General features: G+C 43.3%; 2 protein-coding genes across 3 annotated transcripts in view; one reads left to right on the top strand and one right to left on the bottom strand.

Moving 5' to 3' along the window:
- lmbr1 (limb development membrane protein 1) overlaps positions 1-12,951 on the top strand; it is an 89,980-nt gene that overhangs the window by 44,810 nt on the left and 32,219 nt on the right. Inside the window, exons 16-17 of one of the 2 annotated variants that reach the window (XR_014570036.1) lie at positions 2,637-2,798; positions 3,438-3,988. Coding sequence is in view for 1 of the 2 variants with exons in the window: in XM_083778035.1 (XP_083634161.1) it covers positions 2,637-2,798; positions 3,438-3,523 (248 nt within the window). In the remaining variant the exon portion in view is untranslated. Of the gene's footprint in view, positions 1-2,636; positions 2,799-3,437; positions 7,661-12,951 lie in introns of those variants that run through there. The other variant, XM_083778035.1, reaches the window with a different exon arrangement.
- The window catches only part of rnf32 (ring finger protein 32), a gene marked incomplete at both ends in the record, with an annotated part of 10,708 nt that continues 5,542 nt past the window's right edge, over positions 7,786-12,951 (bottom strand). Inside the window, 2 exons of the mRNA XM_083777726.1 lie at positions 7,786-7,995; positions 8,907-9,074. Coding sequence (XP_083633852.1) covers positions 7,786-7,995; positions 8,907-9,074 — 378 coding nt within the window. The remainder of the gene's footprint in view (positions 7,996-8,906; positions 9,075-12,951) is intronic.

The raw sequence follows: 12,951 nt of genomic DNA, 5'->3' as shown, positions 1-12,951 counted from the left end.
ACTAACTTGCTAAATCAAGGTGGAAACTAGTATAGCAATTCAGTGATTATTTATAGTCAAAATCAACATTTTGGTACCTGCCACCATCAATTATAGTAAACAGCAGATGTATAAATGAATTAACTTATTGCTACAATATTATATAATGGCTCCTCCATTGTATTGTATGTATATATTATATAATGGCTCCTCCATTGTGTAATATATTGAATAAGGTATGGTTATATCAGGCACCGACTACCTTTCCACAGAGGTTTCCCCATCTCTGATCGGGTCGAAATCTTCCAGGAATTGCACAAGCCTTCAGCACGGCGGAAACCTACAAGATGGTGCTTGTTGATTGTTTGAATTAGATATGTAGTTAGCTCAGCGGTTGACTCAGGTGGATGTGTGTGCAGGTGACTGTGGTTCCATTGAAGACTGCACTGCCTTGGCTCGGGTGTGGCGTCTTCTTTTCGTACCGCCTTGTTTTGCACGCTAAGAAAATGACTCCCATAATGAGACCACAAACAGAAAGCCTTCCCCCGATGTGAAAAGAACGGACACGATCCGGACCTATAGGAGTCTTTCAGAGACTTCTTTTCCCAGGAAGTGCGACAACACTGTTTGCAAAGTCATTTACATAGGTCTGTACAGGTTTTTTTTAGTGTTTGTTTTCATCCGTCTTCAGCCAGCCGTGTCCCGAGATTCTGCATGCAATGTACATCAAATGGTTTTTGGCATGTAAGCCCTTCTTTCAGTTTGGCCTTTCTGGCTTGTTGAAAGAGATGGGCCATTGAAGAGAGACACACTCTTCGGAGAGCCTCGACTGGAGACAGAGCAGACATTCCTAAATGGGCCCATTCGTTGCAGCCCGTGCCTTTGTGGAGAAAGAGGTTTTGCTTATGAACACAATAGTTGTTTTGTGAAGGGGTGCTTAGAGAAGAAAACACAAACCCCCAATGTTTGCCTAGAGTCTGAAATTCTTGATTTTTTTGGAATTTGCCATAATTTGTTCTTTATTTAATTAGTGAATGAATTGCACTGGTTGCTGTAAGCAAAACAAAAAAGGTTAATGTATAACAGTAGAAACTACGTACATACAGGACCTAGAATGGTGGTTCCAGAACAGAGGAAAGAATGGAGGAATGTCGGGCTAGGTAGATAGCATAGAGATGTTTCAAGAGATCCGCAGCCTAGAAACCACTTACTGTAGCAACAGTCAATTGCCTCATAGCCACATGTGTACACCAACCGAATTGAGAACTGCCTAGTAGCAAACAACTCAGTGTTACCAAGCTACCACCTAGTGTTTAGTAAAATACCCATCAACAATCCAGTGCTATCAAGCAACCTAGTGACTAGTAGTCATAAATGCTTTTATGTGATGTATTCCCATGCTTTTGTTCTTGCTTAAATGTAAGTCGCTCTGGATTAAGAGCGTCTGCTAAATGCCTAAATTGTAGCAAACTGCCTTTCAAAGTGGCAATGCTGCCATGATGCAACTGACTTGTACAAGTTGTACATCCTAGTGACCAGTGACCACCACCTACTAACTACACCAACTAGCAAAGACCTAGCAACCAAATAGTAAATCTTAGCAAATAAAGCTTTACACCATTAGCAAATCAAATACTAGCACCCTAGCAACTCCCTAGGGTGCTGTGTCATTAGTCAGAAGCTTCATTGTTCCGAAATTACTATCCCTATCTCTAACCTAAACATAACCGCAAGCACGGGAGCAGTGCATGTTCGCCAACCTTAATGCATGTTCGGACTAACGGGACTTCGGATCTATGGGCAGTTCCCCTCCCTAGCCACTACCTACTGTAGAACAACCATAACCTCTACTTGGCATAGAACTGTGTGTCTCAAAACAGTCAAAGTCCGAGTGAATTAGTAATACTAGCAGATCCACAAGCTCAAATCACATCATGCGTGTTTGAGCTATGCTGATCTGCAACTTGTGAAACCTAAAATATGGATATGAGAGTTTTCTGCCCAATAGCAACATATTATTGAAGAACCCCCCAGGAGCTCAGACAGGACCCAGAAGAAAAGAATACATCAAGTGAATGATGAGAACTGAGGATGTATTTATACACACACAGGGCTAAGTAACAAGCACACAGCTGAACACCATGGATAATTAACACAGGATTGGCTGAAGCGCCAGCACACAGGTGAACAACATTAACAATACACAGGATGGACGAGTCATGACAGGAAACACTAGAACGTCACTTCAAAAATAAAGGAACACAACTAAATTAAAAGTAAAACCATAACTAACGTAGTCGGTATCGGTATCACAATGTTGTTTTTTTACCAGCTGCTGTGTGAAGCACAGCAGAGCTGTTTTATTTTTTGTATATATATATGCCAGGTTTAATGGCATTAAGATTTACTTTCAATATTTAAGAACAAGTTCATATCAGATATTTAATTGATTGAATGCGCTGCTTTCTGCGAGCGACAATTGTGTTCTAATGTAGCTGCTGGTTACAAAGGCGCATCTGGTGGGTTCCATGCTTACTTTTTACCAGAGCCATTTTCCAGCAAGTGTGGCTTTCAGGTACTTATTTTTTTGTTTCTCAGTGGCGATATTATAATTGTATGTCTCTGAAATACTGACACATGTGACTTCCCGTTCACAGGCATCACCAGGTTTGATCTCCTGGGAGACTTTGGGAGGTTCAACTGGCTGGGAAACCTCTACATCGTCCTGTCATACAACATGTTGTTTGCAGTCGTGACAACGCTCTGCCTTGTCAGGAAGTTCACCTCAGCGATACGAGAAGAGCTCCTCAAGGCCCTGGGTAACATTATCACTTTGTTTCATCTCATTATGTGTTATTCATGGGACCCGAGGTCCATATTTTAAGCAAGGTAGTTGGTTCCACCACCCAAAAAGCACAATGGGGAATTCCACATGTGTCCTCGAGAATACTGAAGTATTCTTCAGTGATGAAAATGAATATCCTGCAATTTTAGGCACGAGTAACAGTGCCTTTGAGATGTCAGGCCCATTGTAGAATATAAGCAATCATGTCCATCCTATATGCAGTAATAAAACGTGGCCAATTCAATCCCATCCTGTTTTATGTCCACAGAGGATAGGTGTGCGTGGCACTGACAGCAATATCCTCTGTGGCTTTGAGCAGAGTGTGTTGATTTATGTCAGGGACCCAGAGTGACAAAATGGAGGAAATTGCGGACAAATCCAATGTGTTCGGACTGACACGTGACAAGGAAAGATGGTGGCTATAGTCTCCGGGACCTGTTGTGACAAGTTTGATACACAGAGAGTGATAGGGTTAGGAAATGTCAGACAGGGGTGCTGAGGGGAGAAAAGCCACATCAATACCTCCGTCTTAAGTGAAAAGTCTGAGGCTTTCTTTTTTTCTTTTTCTTTTTTTCTTTAATGAGATTTCTCTCCCTTATCTCCCCCTGCCCAGGTCTGGATAAATTGCAACTGTCAAACAGCCCCACAGACCCAGAGTCTGGAAAGCTCTCCGCCAACGGGCATCAGAAAACTCTGTGAAAGGGATGATAGATCAACACAGACACATACACGCACACACACATCTTAGCGCAGCCAAAGGGAGATTTCCAGTCCTGCCTGGCTGCCTAAAGGTGAAAAGGATAGGAAGAGACGTATTAAACCCAGACAGTGTCTGACGGATGCTGCAAACAAACGGAGGCTGAGAGCAATTTAGCTTCATGACATTCCATCCTCTGTGTCTCGGGTGGAGGCGGGGACCAGGAGAATGTCGGTGGCGTGAAATAGAACTGGCATCACTGCAGTGACCTTGATGTTGACCTCAAACCGTGACTGTGACTCTAAAAAACCACCCATCTCTTTGCTTCAGGGGACACTATCTTTTCTCCTCCAGCCCTCTGCTACCTGCCATTCTGCTCGTTCGACCCACTTCGACAGCTTGCGGATGAAGCAGCTGAAACAAGTTGTTTTCCATGGCTTTTTGTTTTCTTTTTGTTTTTAAACGTAGTATTATTATGCCCCGTTTCAAAGTTATGCTTTTGTTTTTATAAAACATCACAACCCATTCTGCTTTCATTGTGACTGTTACTGCCCCCAACCAACCCCTAACATGGTAAGTTACTTGGCATCAGTTGATAGACAGGGCATTCACAGGCTAGCGTATTGTCTACTCTACATTGCATGACTTATTTTGATTGGCGCCATTGTGAACAGATATAAGCGTGTCGTCAATGGCTCATCCTTTAAGTTGTGCTTTTGATTTGCTTTAAGCTCAAAAGGTGAAAATACAGAGGTATACTCTTCAGGGTGTGCTGATATCTTGTATTATTCTCACCCATCCATCACAGCCAGCACATAAAATGGCACTCAATTATTACATATTTATGCAATTGCATACCTTTACTTACTGACAGGCCTCTAATTTTAGCACTTAAGTGCTATATGTATGTTCCTCTTTTATTTGGCTTTACTGAAGTGCGCTTTAATATAGAAAGATGTCATCACTTTGAGGTAAGAACTTTTTTAGGGGCTCTACATTGAAGGCCGCTCTACATATGTGGAAACTAGAGTGGCTTTTTAAGAGTCCGTGTCCATTTTACGTTTTCTTTTTTTGTAAATGTTTTATTCACATGTACATAATGTGTTGTGTTTTCATACCTCTTTTTGCATTATTTAGATGTAAATAGTTAGGCCACTAGCCTATTGAGGGACTGACTCACTGAGCCATAGGGTTTAGATGACCTAAAATCTAATGCAAACAATGAAACCGTCTTTGCATACATGCAGGGGTCTTCAACAGGGGCTCCGGGACCCCTAGGGGGTCCTCAGAGATACTGCATGGGGACCGGGAAATCTTTATGCTATCTTTAGTTTTTTTTTTTTTTTTTTACACTAACCACTTGAACCCTCGCATCCCTATTTTGGGGGGACCATTAGCCGGAAATAGCAGATCTACAGCAGCGTCTGCGACGTGTTGTGAGCTTGTAGATCGGCTATTGTCGAGGGAAGAGGTTTGGTGTACAGGGGGAAAAAAAGAGCAGACCAAGTACCGAGCCAAAGCTCAAGTTTACAAAGTATTGAAGATTTAAGTTTTAACATTTAACGTGAATCCAATATGTAGTGGGGGTCCCCGCTTCCTCTCAGCTAAGGGGTCCATGGCCTGAGAAATGTTGAAGACCCCTGGCATACAGAATGCATGTGAGGGAAAATGTGCAACCATGCAGTTGGTACAAAGACTCAGTAACTCGGGCCCTGGGTTGTGATGTTCTCCCTCTCTAGCGCCACCTCTAATGCCTTATAGAAAGATCATCTCACAGGCTTCATGTATTACAGTACATAGGTTGTCTCGTTGTGCGTCGTCCTGTGTAATACAGTACATAGGGTGTGTGTGTGTGTGTGTGTGTGTGTGTGTGTTTGTGTGTGTGTGTGTGTGTGTGTGTGTGTGTGTGTGTGTGTGTGTGTGTGTGTGTGTGTGTGTGTGTGTGTGTGTGTGTGTGTGTGTGCGTGCGCTCTAGACCACTGTGAAACCCTAACGCATCTCTGAAAATTGCAGCTGAAAGTCTGTTGGGCTTTACCGTGGACGTTGCTCTTTGCAAGTGAATGAAGTGAACCTTTTCCAGTTCCACAGAATGGGACTGTGGTGGAACTACGTTATCCGTGCGGTTGCATTCCGTGAAATGCCTGAGCAAGCTGGTCGTTTTATGGTGATGTAAATGTGACGTGTTTTCATGGTCATTAATGTGTGACAAGGTGTCGAGAAAAGGACTTAAGAGAAAACATTTAATATGCATTCGAAACCTTTTGAGGTTCTTTGCACATGTTTTACGTTGATGGATTTTTTATTTAATTTTTTAAGCAGCTTAACACATGTTCTCCTGGAGGAAGTTGAAACAGAAAATTTCAAAACACATTAAGGCAGTGCTATTATGCTTTTATTCCTCCCACATATATATATTTTTTAATTAATTTGGATATTTTTTTGTGCCCTATTCAGTCTTTGAAAGAGAGAGTCAGTTTGGTTGTTTTAATCCTGTTCCATTTCCTGTCTGCAATCATTGATTTGATTCATCTTCAAAAACAACATTGGACCGTACCAATTTAAAATATACTGTGAAAATTGAAAAATCAAGATGATCCAAAGTTACTGATATGCTAAAGAAGAGAATGATTAAAGGGATGATTCAATTTTACGTATTTGTTATTGCACAATGCCACGGTGCTTGTCAAATAGTTTGGCCCTGTTAACTGAGAATTGTCCACCATGCTAATGCTATTAGAAAGAGATCAGACAGACATTCGATATACTAGCTAGTTAATAGCCAGTACAGTGCTGTTATCATTGTGACAAAATGTTTCTTTCAGTGGACATGTCTCAGTAACCATTGTGACAATTCAACTTTAGCTAAGCCCCACCCTCTCCCACTTAGACACTTTCCAGCCGGGCTCATTCATACTAATGTAAATATGGATTTTACACATTAAATACTGGTTCATTTTTGGAACCAGACCATCAAAATCTCTTCCAAATCCGTCAACAAGTCCTGCCATATGCACTGGAAAAATATGTGCGTGACATTTCCTTTTTTAAAACAATGTTTTATCATATAGGAAAACTATTTGTGGAGAGGTTTGTCTAACCCATGTAGTAGACCATAGCAGTTAAAAAAGCTATTTGACAATAACTTTGGGATGAGTCAACCAAATGTAAAAAAAATAATCAGACCCGTCTGAACTGAGTGGTGTTGTTGGGGTGTACGACTATTGGCTGTCGGACTATTCGCTGGCAGATTATTGGTTGTAGGACTATTTGCTGTCAGATTATTGGTTGTAGGACTATTCGCTGGCAGATTATTGGTTGTAGGACTATTGGCTGTCGGACTATGTAGTCTCTACTGTACTGCCTCTCATCATGCACCTGTGCATGTGCTACACCGTGGTCTGTACTGCACTGTGCTGGTGTTACACTAACACTAAATACTCAGCTTCCCATCATGCACATGTGCACAGTGTGAAGCTCAACAGCGCCACTTTGTCACATGTTGGTACTCTAAACAGACAGACACACATTGCTGTTCCTTGGAGTGGCTGCACCACTCTGCACCACAAAAAATTAAATAGAATTATCCCTTGATTCCCTTTAAGGTATTTACAGAATATGAGTTAGTCTGGATCAGCTACAATAATTGTCTCAAACTTGTTTTAAGTGTTCTGAGCTTCCTCGACAAATAGTTGTACTTGTATCTGTTCCTGTCATTCACACTTCATTCAGCTGCTAGCTGACAGATGGTCACATTGACCTTTGCACAGGTCTCGATATCTGACAGGGAAGTGCTTCTATTGTTCAGAGCACAATAGCAATCAGAGGCCATAGTATCACAATCACAATGTTCGCCAGAGATTCTGGGCTTCTGTTTCTATCGCAAAACGAATGCTTCTAGAACTGCCAGTTCAGTTTTATAAGTATTTCCTGCATAATTGTGGGTTTCTAAGAGTTCTCTCATTGCAGGCCAAGCCTCTTTATGTCCATCTGTCTGTATGTCAGTCTCTGCATGTCATTATTGGCAACTATTTGTGAAAGTTTTCTTTTTTTTTTACTATTGATTTATGATGAGTTTGCTGTATGTATGTTTTGTTATTTTTGGTGTTGGTTTGTTTGCAAATAAAAAGGAGGTGGAAATATATCATTATTATTATTTTAGCTTTATTGTTGGGAGGGGGGGGGGGTTATTTAGAAATAATATCATGGCCTATATTAGATTCATTAATATTGAGATCACAAAATTGGACATATGAAAATGAAGCGCTCAGACAAGTCTTTTGTAGTAGGCAGACCTACACAGGGGGCAGGTGGGTCTCCTGTTCACACAGAAGGACTCGAAGGCCTCCAGACAGCGCTGGTGGAAGAGGTGGGAACACGACAGGAGGACAGTGCGTCTTCCTGCCTCACCTCCCCGCCCGGGGCTGCACAGTGACGTCAGGCAGATGGCACACTCCCGTACATCCTTCTGAATGACCTGCCAACAAGTTGAAAAGCAACAACTGTATTAGTGCCGTGGTTAGCTTAGCTCTGTCGACTTCCGGCGATGTTGAAAATCTGAAATGCACTCATAATTCAATGGAAACAAATTCATAATGTATTTTATATTATTCTATAGCTTCTCTTGAGAAGCGGATTTGCCCCTGAATGAATAGTGCCCATAAGACATGGGAGAACTCTGGACCGTTGTCCAGTATGCTAAGGTATACATTGCATGGTAATACAACATCTGCTGCTATCCCAATAAAGATGAAGGAGGCCTCCATATAGCTCCACCAATGATTAACCCAAAGACTGCTTCCTATTCCATATTGAGAGACAATCAACAGGCCTCACCGTTAAAGTGTGTGATAATGAGAAGCATTCTGTTTTACAGTGTATTCCCATGAGAAAAACATGTTCACCGTTTGATACCCCCGTGTCGAGGTTGAGCAGACCCTGTCCTGTATATAACCTTTTCGCACCAGATAAAGGAAAGATGTCTCATTTCCACCACACTTCGTGTGTGTCCCACCCTGCAGTGGAAAAAGAGGCTGACATATAGAAGTCTTGCGCGCACCTTTTTGTTCCTTTCCTTTCCATGGAAGAGTCAAGGCGTTGAAAAGCCTGGTCGTTTTCTGTGTGTTTTTGTTGTAAAAGCAAGAGGATTATTAACCTACCCACTGCTACTTGTTCTTAAATGAATGATCGACCATGAGAGAGATTATTTCTATTGTATTATTTCTATACAATGCATGCTATACGATGCAGTTGCTGCTGAACAAGCAATAGCACGTTAAGTGACGAGGCAAGGCCACAAGGAGAATGAGACTATAGGATTAGATTGTGCCTTTTTCTTTTTCCACTCTCATTTCCCTCGATCCAGTGTGGTACATTTTGTTCCCCAACCTGGTTTTGTATTCTGTCCCAGTCCTCATTTCTCGGTTCAGAGACATGCTCGCTCTCCATCTGGTCAAACACCCGCCTGCTTGATGACAAGGTGCGGTCTATGTCACTCAGAAAAGCCTCCACGTCCGTGCGACAGTATTGGAGAAAGCTGTCATTTAACTCCTCCAGCTAATTAGGGGGGGAAAAGAAAGAGTGCACATCAGTGACAAAATATTAGGTGGAGGGGGACATTCTATGAAGGCATACGGACAGGCTACTTGTTTAACATTTAGATCAAGACCAGACAGCTGTGTGTCCCACTAGTCTTCTGTAGGGTGCGTTCGGATATAGCACACTGAGCGCACATGTGCAATAGAGGGTATGCACATGTATAGAGTGAGTGGCAAATTGAGTTTAATCATCCTATTTATAATACTAGGAACATCAACATAGTCTTTCGCAAAAGACTGTCAAAGATGATATACTGTGGTCTGTTTTAAAGTGAGTTTAATGTTGTTTAATGCAATCAGATTTTCTGTTTGGATGTACAGTATGAGCTGTTAAGGCCAGAAAGTAGGTTTTTGCCACTCAGTAGGCGTTCCCGCATAACTTATGATATGATGTATGATGATGATGTCACGCGCATACCCTCAATACAAATACAAACACACTAATAATATTATGTGAGTGTGCTCCCGGTGCGGATTTCAAAACGCACCCTTAATGGAAGTGAAAAAAAGCAAGGCAGACAGTGTCGTCACACTACCCCCTCCTTTCTGAAGGCAGACAGTGTGGTCACACTACCCCCTCCTTTCTGAAGCGCTTCACTCCTCCAGTCCCTCGCGCAAGGGCACGCTCCAGGGGTCCTCGTTCCCTTCTGACACCAATGTGAACTTTAGCCCCCTGAGCTGGAGTCCAACCCTGGCCTCCAACTCAGGACAAGGCAAGTTACGGCCGGGTCTTTCAGAGTGTCGTTACAATACATATGAAAACTTTTACTTTTACTTTTGGTACTTTAAGTAATTGGTTATCAGTCTTCTGCACACACACTCACTAATGTTGCTCTGGAGAGGGAAGTCTGGAACACTGGTGGAGCTGTTGCCCCCGCGACTCAACTACGGATAACGGTTGAAGATGGATGGATGGATGCACACAAACATCCCATATACTGTAGTGTCACAGTGACATCAGAACAGAATTGCTTTTTTATATATATATATATATATATATATATATATATAATTATCACAAATATTATCAAACAACTGTTTAGGCGTTCAAATGGAGGGGTTTATGAGCCTGGCTGACTTCTACAGTCATGGTAAACAATACAGGCCCTGGTGAACTTTGTCTTTGGCCCACGGTAGACGTGCACAGGACAGAGGACTGGGGGGGGGGCAGAGGCGTTATCTTGCGGCAATCCATCTATGTCAGTAGTTATCCCCTTAATGTGTTGACACAGGGTCGGACCTCCGAAACAGGTAGAAATGGAAAGCTGGCCACCAACGAGAATGATAAGAATAAGATTTCTGAGGCTCGTAGATTGGCTGCTACGAAGTACGAACACCTGCTGCTTCAGTGGACAAAGATGCTTTATTATCGCCTGCTATCGTCGGGTTAAACAGGAAGTTCACAGAAACACAAGGATGCATGGGAGTGCGCAACGCTGCTCCAATTACCTCGCAGCACTAAAGAAACCCCTCCATGGTACTGTACAGGCAACGCAACTAAGCAAATAGTCTTCCCGCTGAAAATCAAACGAGTCAGACTAGTGATGCACGATATTATCGGTAGCATATATATATATATATATACTGTATATATAATGTAATGTAATCGGCCACATTTTTTATATTGTAACGTGCATCTCTAAAGGTGCGTTCAGACTTGAATTTAAATATTCGCCTCGGTTCGTCCCGTTTGTGCTGCGCCAGGTCGCGCCGCACCCGTTTGCGGCACGGTGTGAGATCTTTCATGGCCGCCCAGTCGCTGGCCTCTGTCTGGTGTACAATGAATGAAACGCAGGTCCATGACAGGGGTGAGGATACATGGGCCATTTACCACAGCTTAATCTGCTAGAACAGACTTAATTGGACCAATAAACTCATGTCTTTTTGTTTACGTGGCATGTTACGGCATGGTTTACAGGCAAGATGATGGACAATGATGGGGGGACGGATGAGTAGGACACACTGACCCTCACAATACATTACTACAGTATACAGTACAGTGTGGCCTGCCTGCCTGCAGTTGTCAGCCTTGCATCATGAGGACTGTAGAGGCACTCTGCCTGATTACACTGCACTTAAGACATACGTAACATGAGGCTTCTTTCAAACAAGCCATCAGTATACCCGTGCAAAGGAACCGCTCTTAGCGACGTATGTATATGTTTGAGAACGTAAAGGATATCTGGCTTCACCCATTTTCAACCTACCTTCATATAATTGGTCCTCATTAGTCATTAATGCTCACTAGACCTGTATGTGCACGTCGCAGTCGGCCACCGGCCTACTTGGGAATGATGCAACTTGGAAACCTAATGATATACGTTGCCATAGGACCCGTTTTTACTGTCAGCCGGTGTCCCACATGGAGATCTGTGTATGTGCCTGTGTGTGAAGACTGCAAACTGAAAAGTGTACTGGGCAATCAATTCAGCACACTGGCAGAGCCTAATTGGTTGAGCCTCAATTGGCTGAGGCAGAGGCTGGAAATTGCACAGGTGAAAGGAGTTGGCCTCATTGGGCCCACTGGCAGAGCCTGGCCCAGGTGAAAGGAGTTGGCCTCATTAGGCCACTGGCAGAGCCTGACCAGAGCCTTTTGTGGTGGTTCTGGAGAAGCGTGGGTCTGACTGTGAAGTCGGTGGGTCAAACGGTTCTCGAGTTACGTGCATTACAACCGTACACACGCACGCACGCAGAGACGTGACGCATTTATAGTAGAATGATAAAACGGTACCATTTTCTACTTTTACCATTTCTACTTGGTCTGTGTCTCATAGGAGGGCTGTGGACAAACCCGCCTATACCGTCGTAGGCTGGTTTTTCTTTTTCAAACATTTGTTTTTAAATTAATGTGAGAACAATGGCTTCTATTATAGCATGCTAACTTTCCAGGAATAGAAAGAATGCAGTTTCTATTAGCTTGGATTCCCCATCGATGATGATGTCACTGGTAGGCGGGTTTCTGAACTTGTCCGCAGCCCTCCTCTGAGACACAGAGTGAGTAGACCGAAATGGTACCATCTTAGCATTGGTGAGGACCAATGATATGAACGGGTGAAGTCGTCCTTTAAGAGTGTGTCCCCGAGTTATTTAATTTGACATTTTAAAATAACATTTGACTTGAGAGCACTGAGCAGTCAAGGGATCGGCGGCTATGGTGGGATCCCACTGTCGTCCGGCAGTGAGACGTGGCCCCTGCCCTCTTGGAGGAGGTTTGTTTCTCACTAGGTGGCAATCTTCCCTTTTCCACCGAGCTCCCCCCCCCCCCCCCCCCCCCCCGCCATTAAAAAGACCCAGGCGTCCACCGATGCACCCTCACATTCTGTCTCCAATAAGTCAAAGTATCCCTGGGATTTATATAGCTTGTGAAATTGGACAAGAGAACAATGCCTGCAATGACAGCCAACCAGCATCAGGTATCCCTCAGCTTACTGCCATACTCTGTCCCTATACCTCCCCTCCCCTCGCTCACCTATCCTTACCTATCACACATGGTAGGCAGACTGACAGGGGTCGGGCCACAGCCGAGGACCCTGCTGGAATGTCCAGACTGTTTGACTAAAACACACACTCTCCATAATTAGTTGACAAGCAGTGTATGATTCACAATGCATCAAAGGAGGTCGAAAGGGTGAGGGGGGGCCGAGTGTGCGTGTGCAACGTGCATGTATGTGTATTTGTACGTATATATGAATAAGTGCACGCTGGGGTCAGTGAGTCCCTCTGTAGTCGAAACCCATAGGCCTTGGATGTGATACTTGCCACAGCAAAATGATCAGTGGAGGCTGCAAGAAAGTATAGGCTACACAGGTCAACCTGACCTTAGTATGTTCAAAGTG

The sequence above is a fragment of the Protomyctophum parallelum genome, assembly GCF_964188405.1.
Source record: "Protomyctophum parallelum genome assembly, chromosome: 12".
In the NCBI taxonomy this organism is placed as follows: Eukaryota; Metazoa; Chordata; class Actinopteri; order Myctophiformes; family Myctophidae; genus Protomyctophum; species Protomyctophum parallelum.
This window is presented reverse-complemented; position numbering and strand designations above follow the sequence as displayed.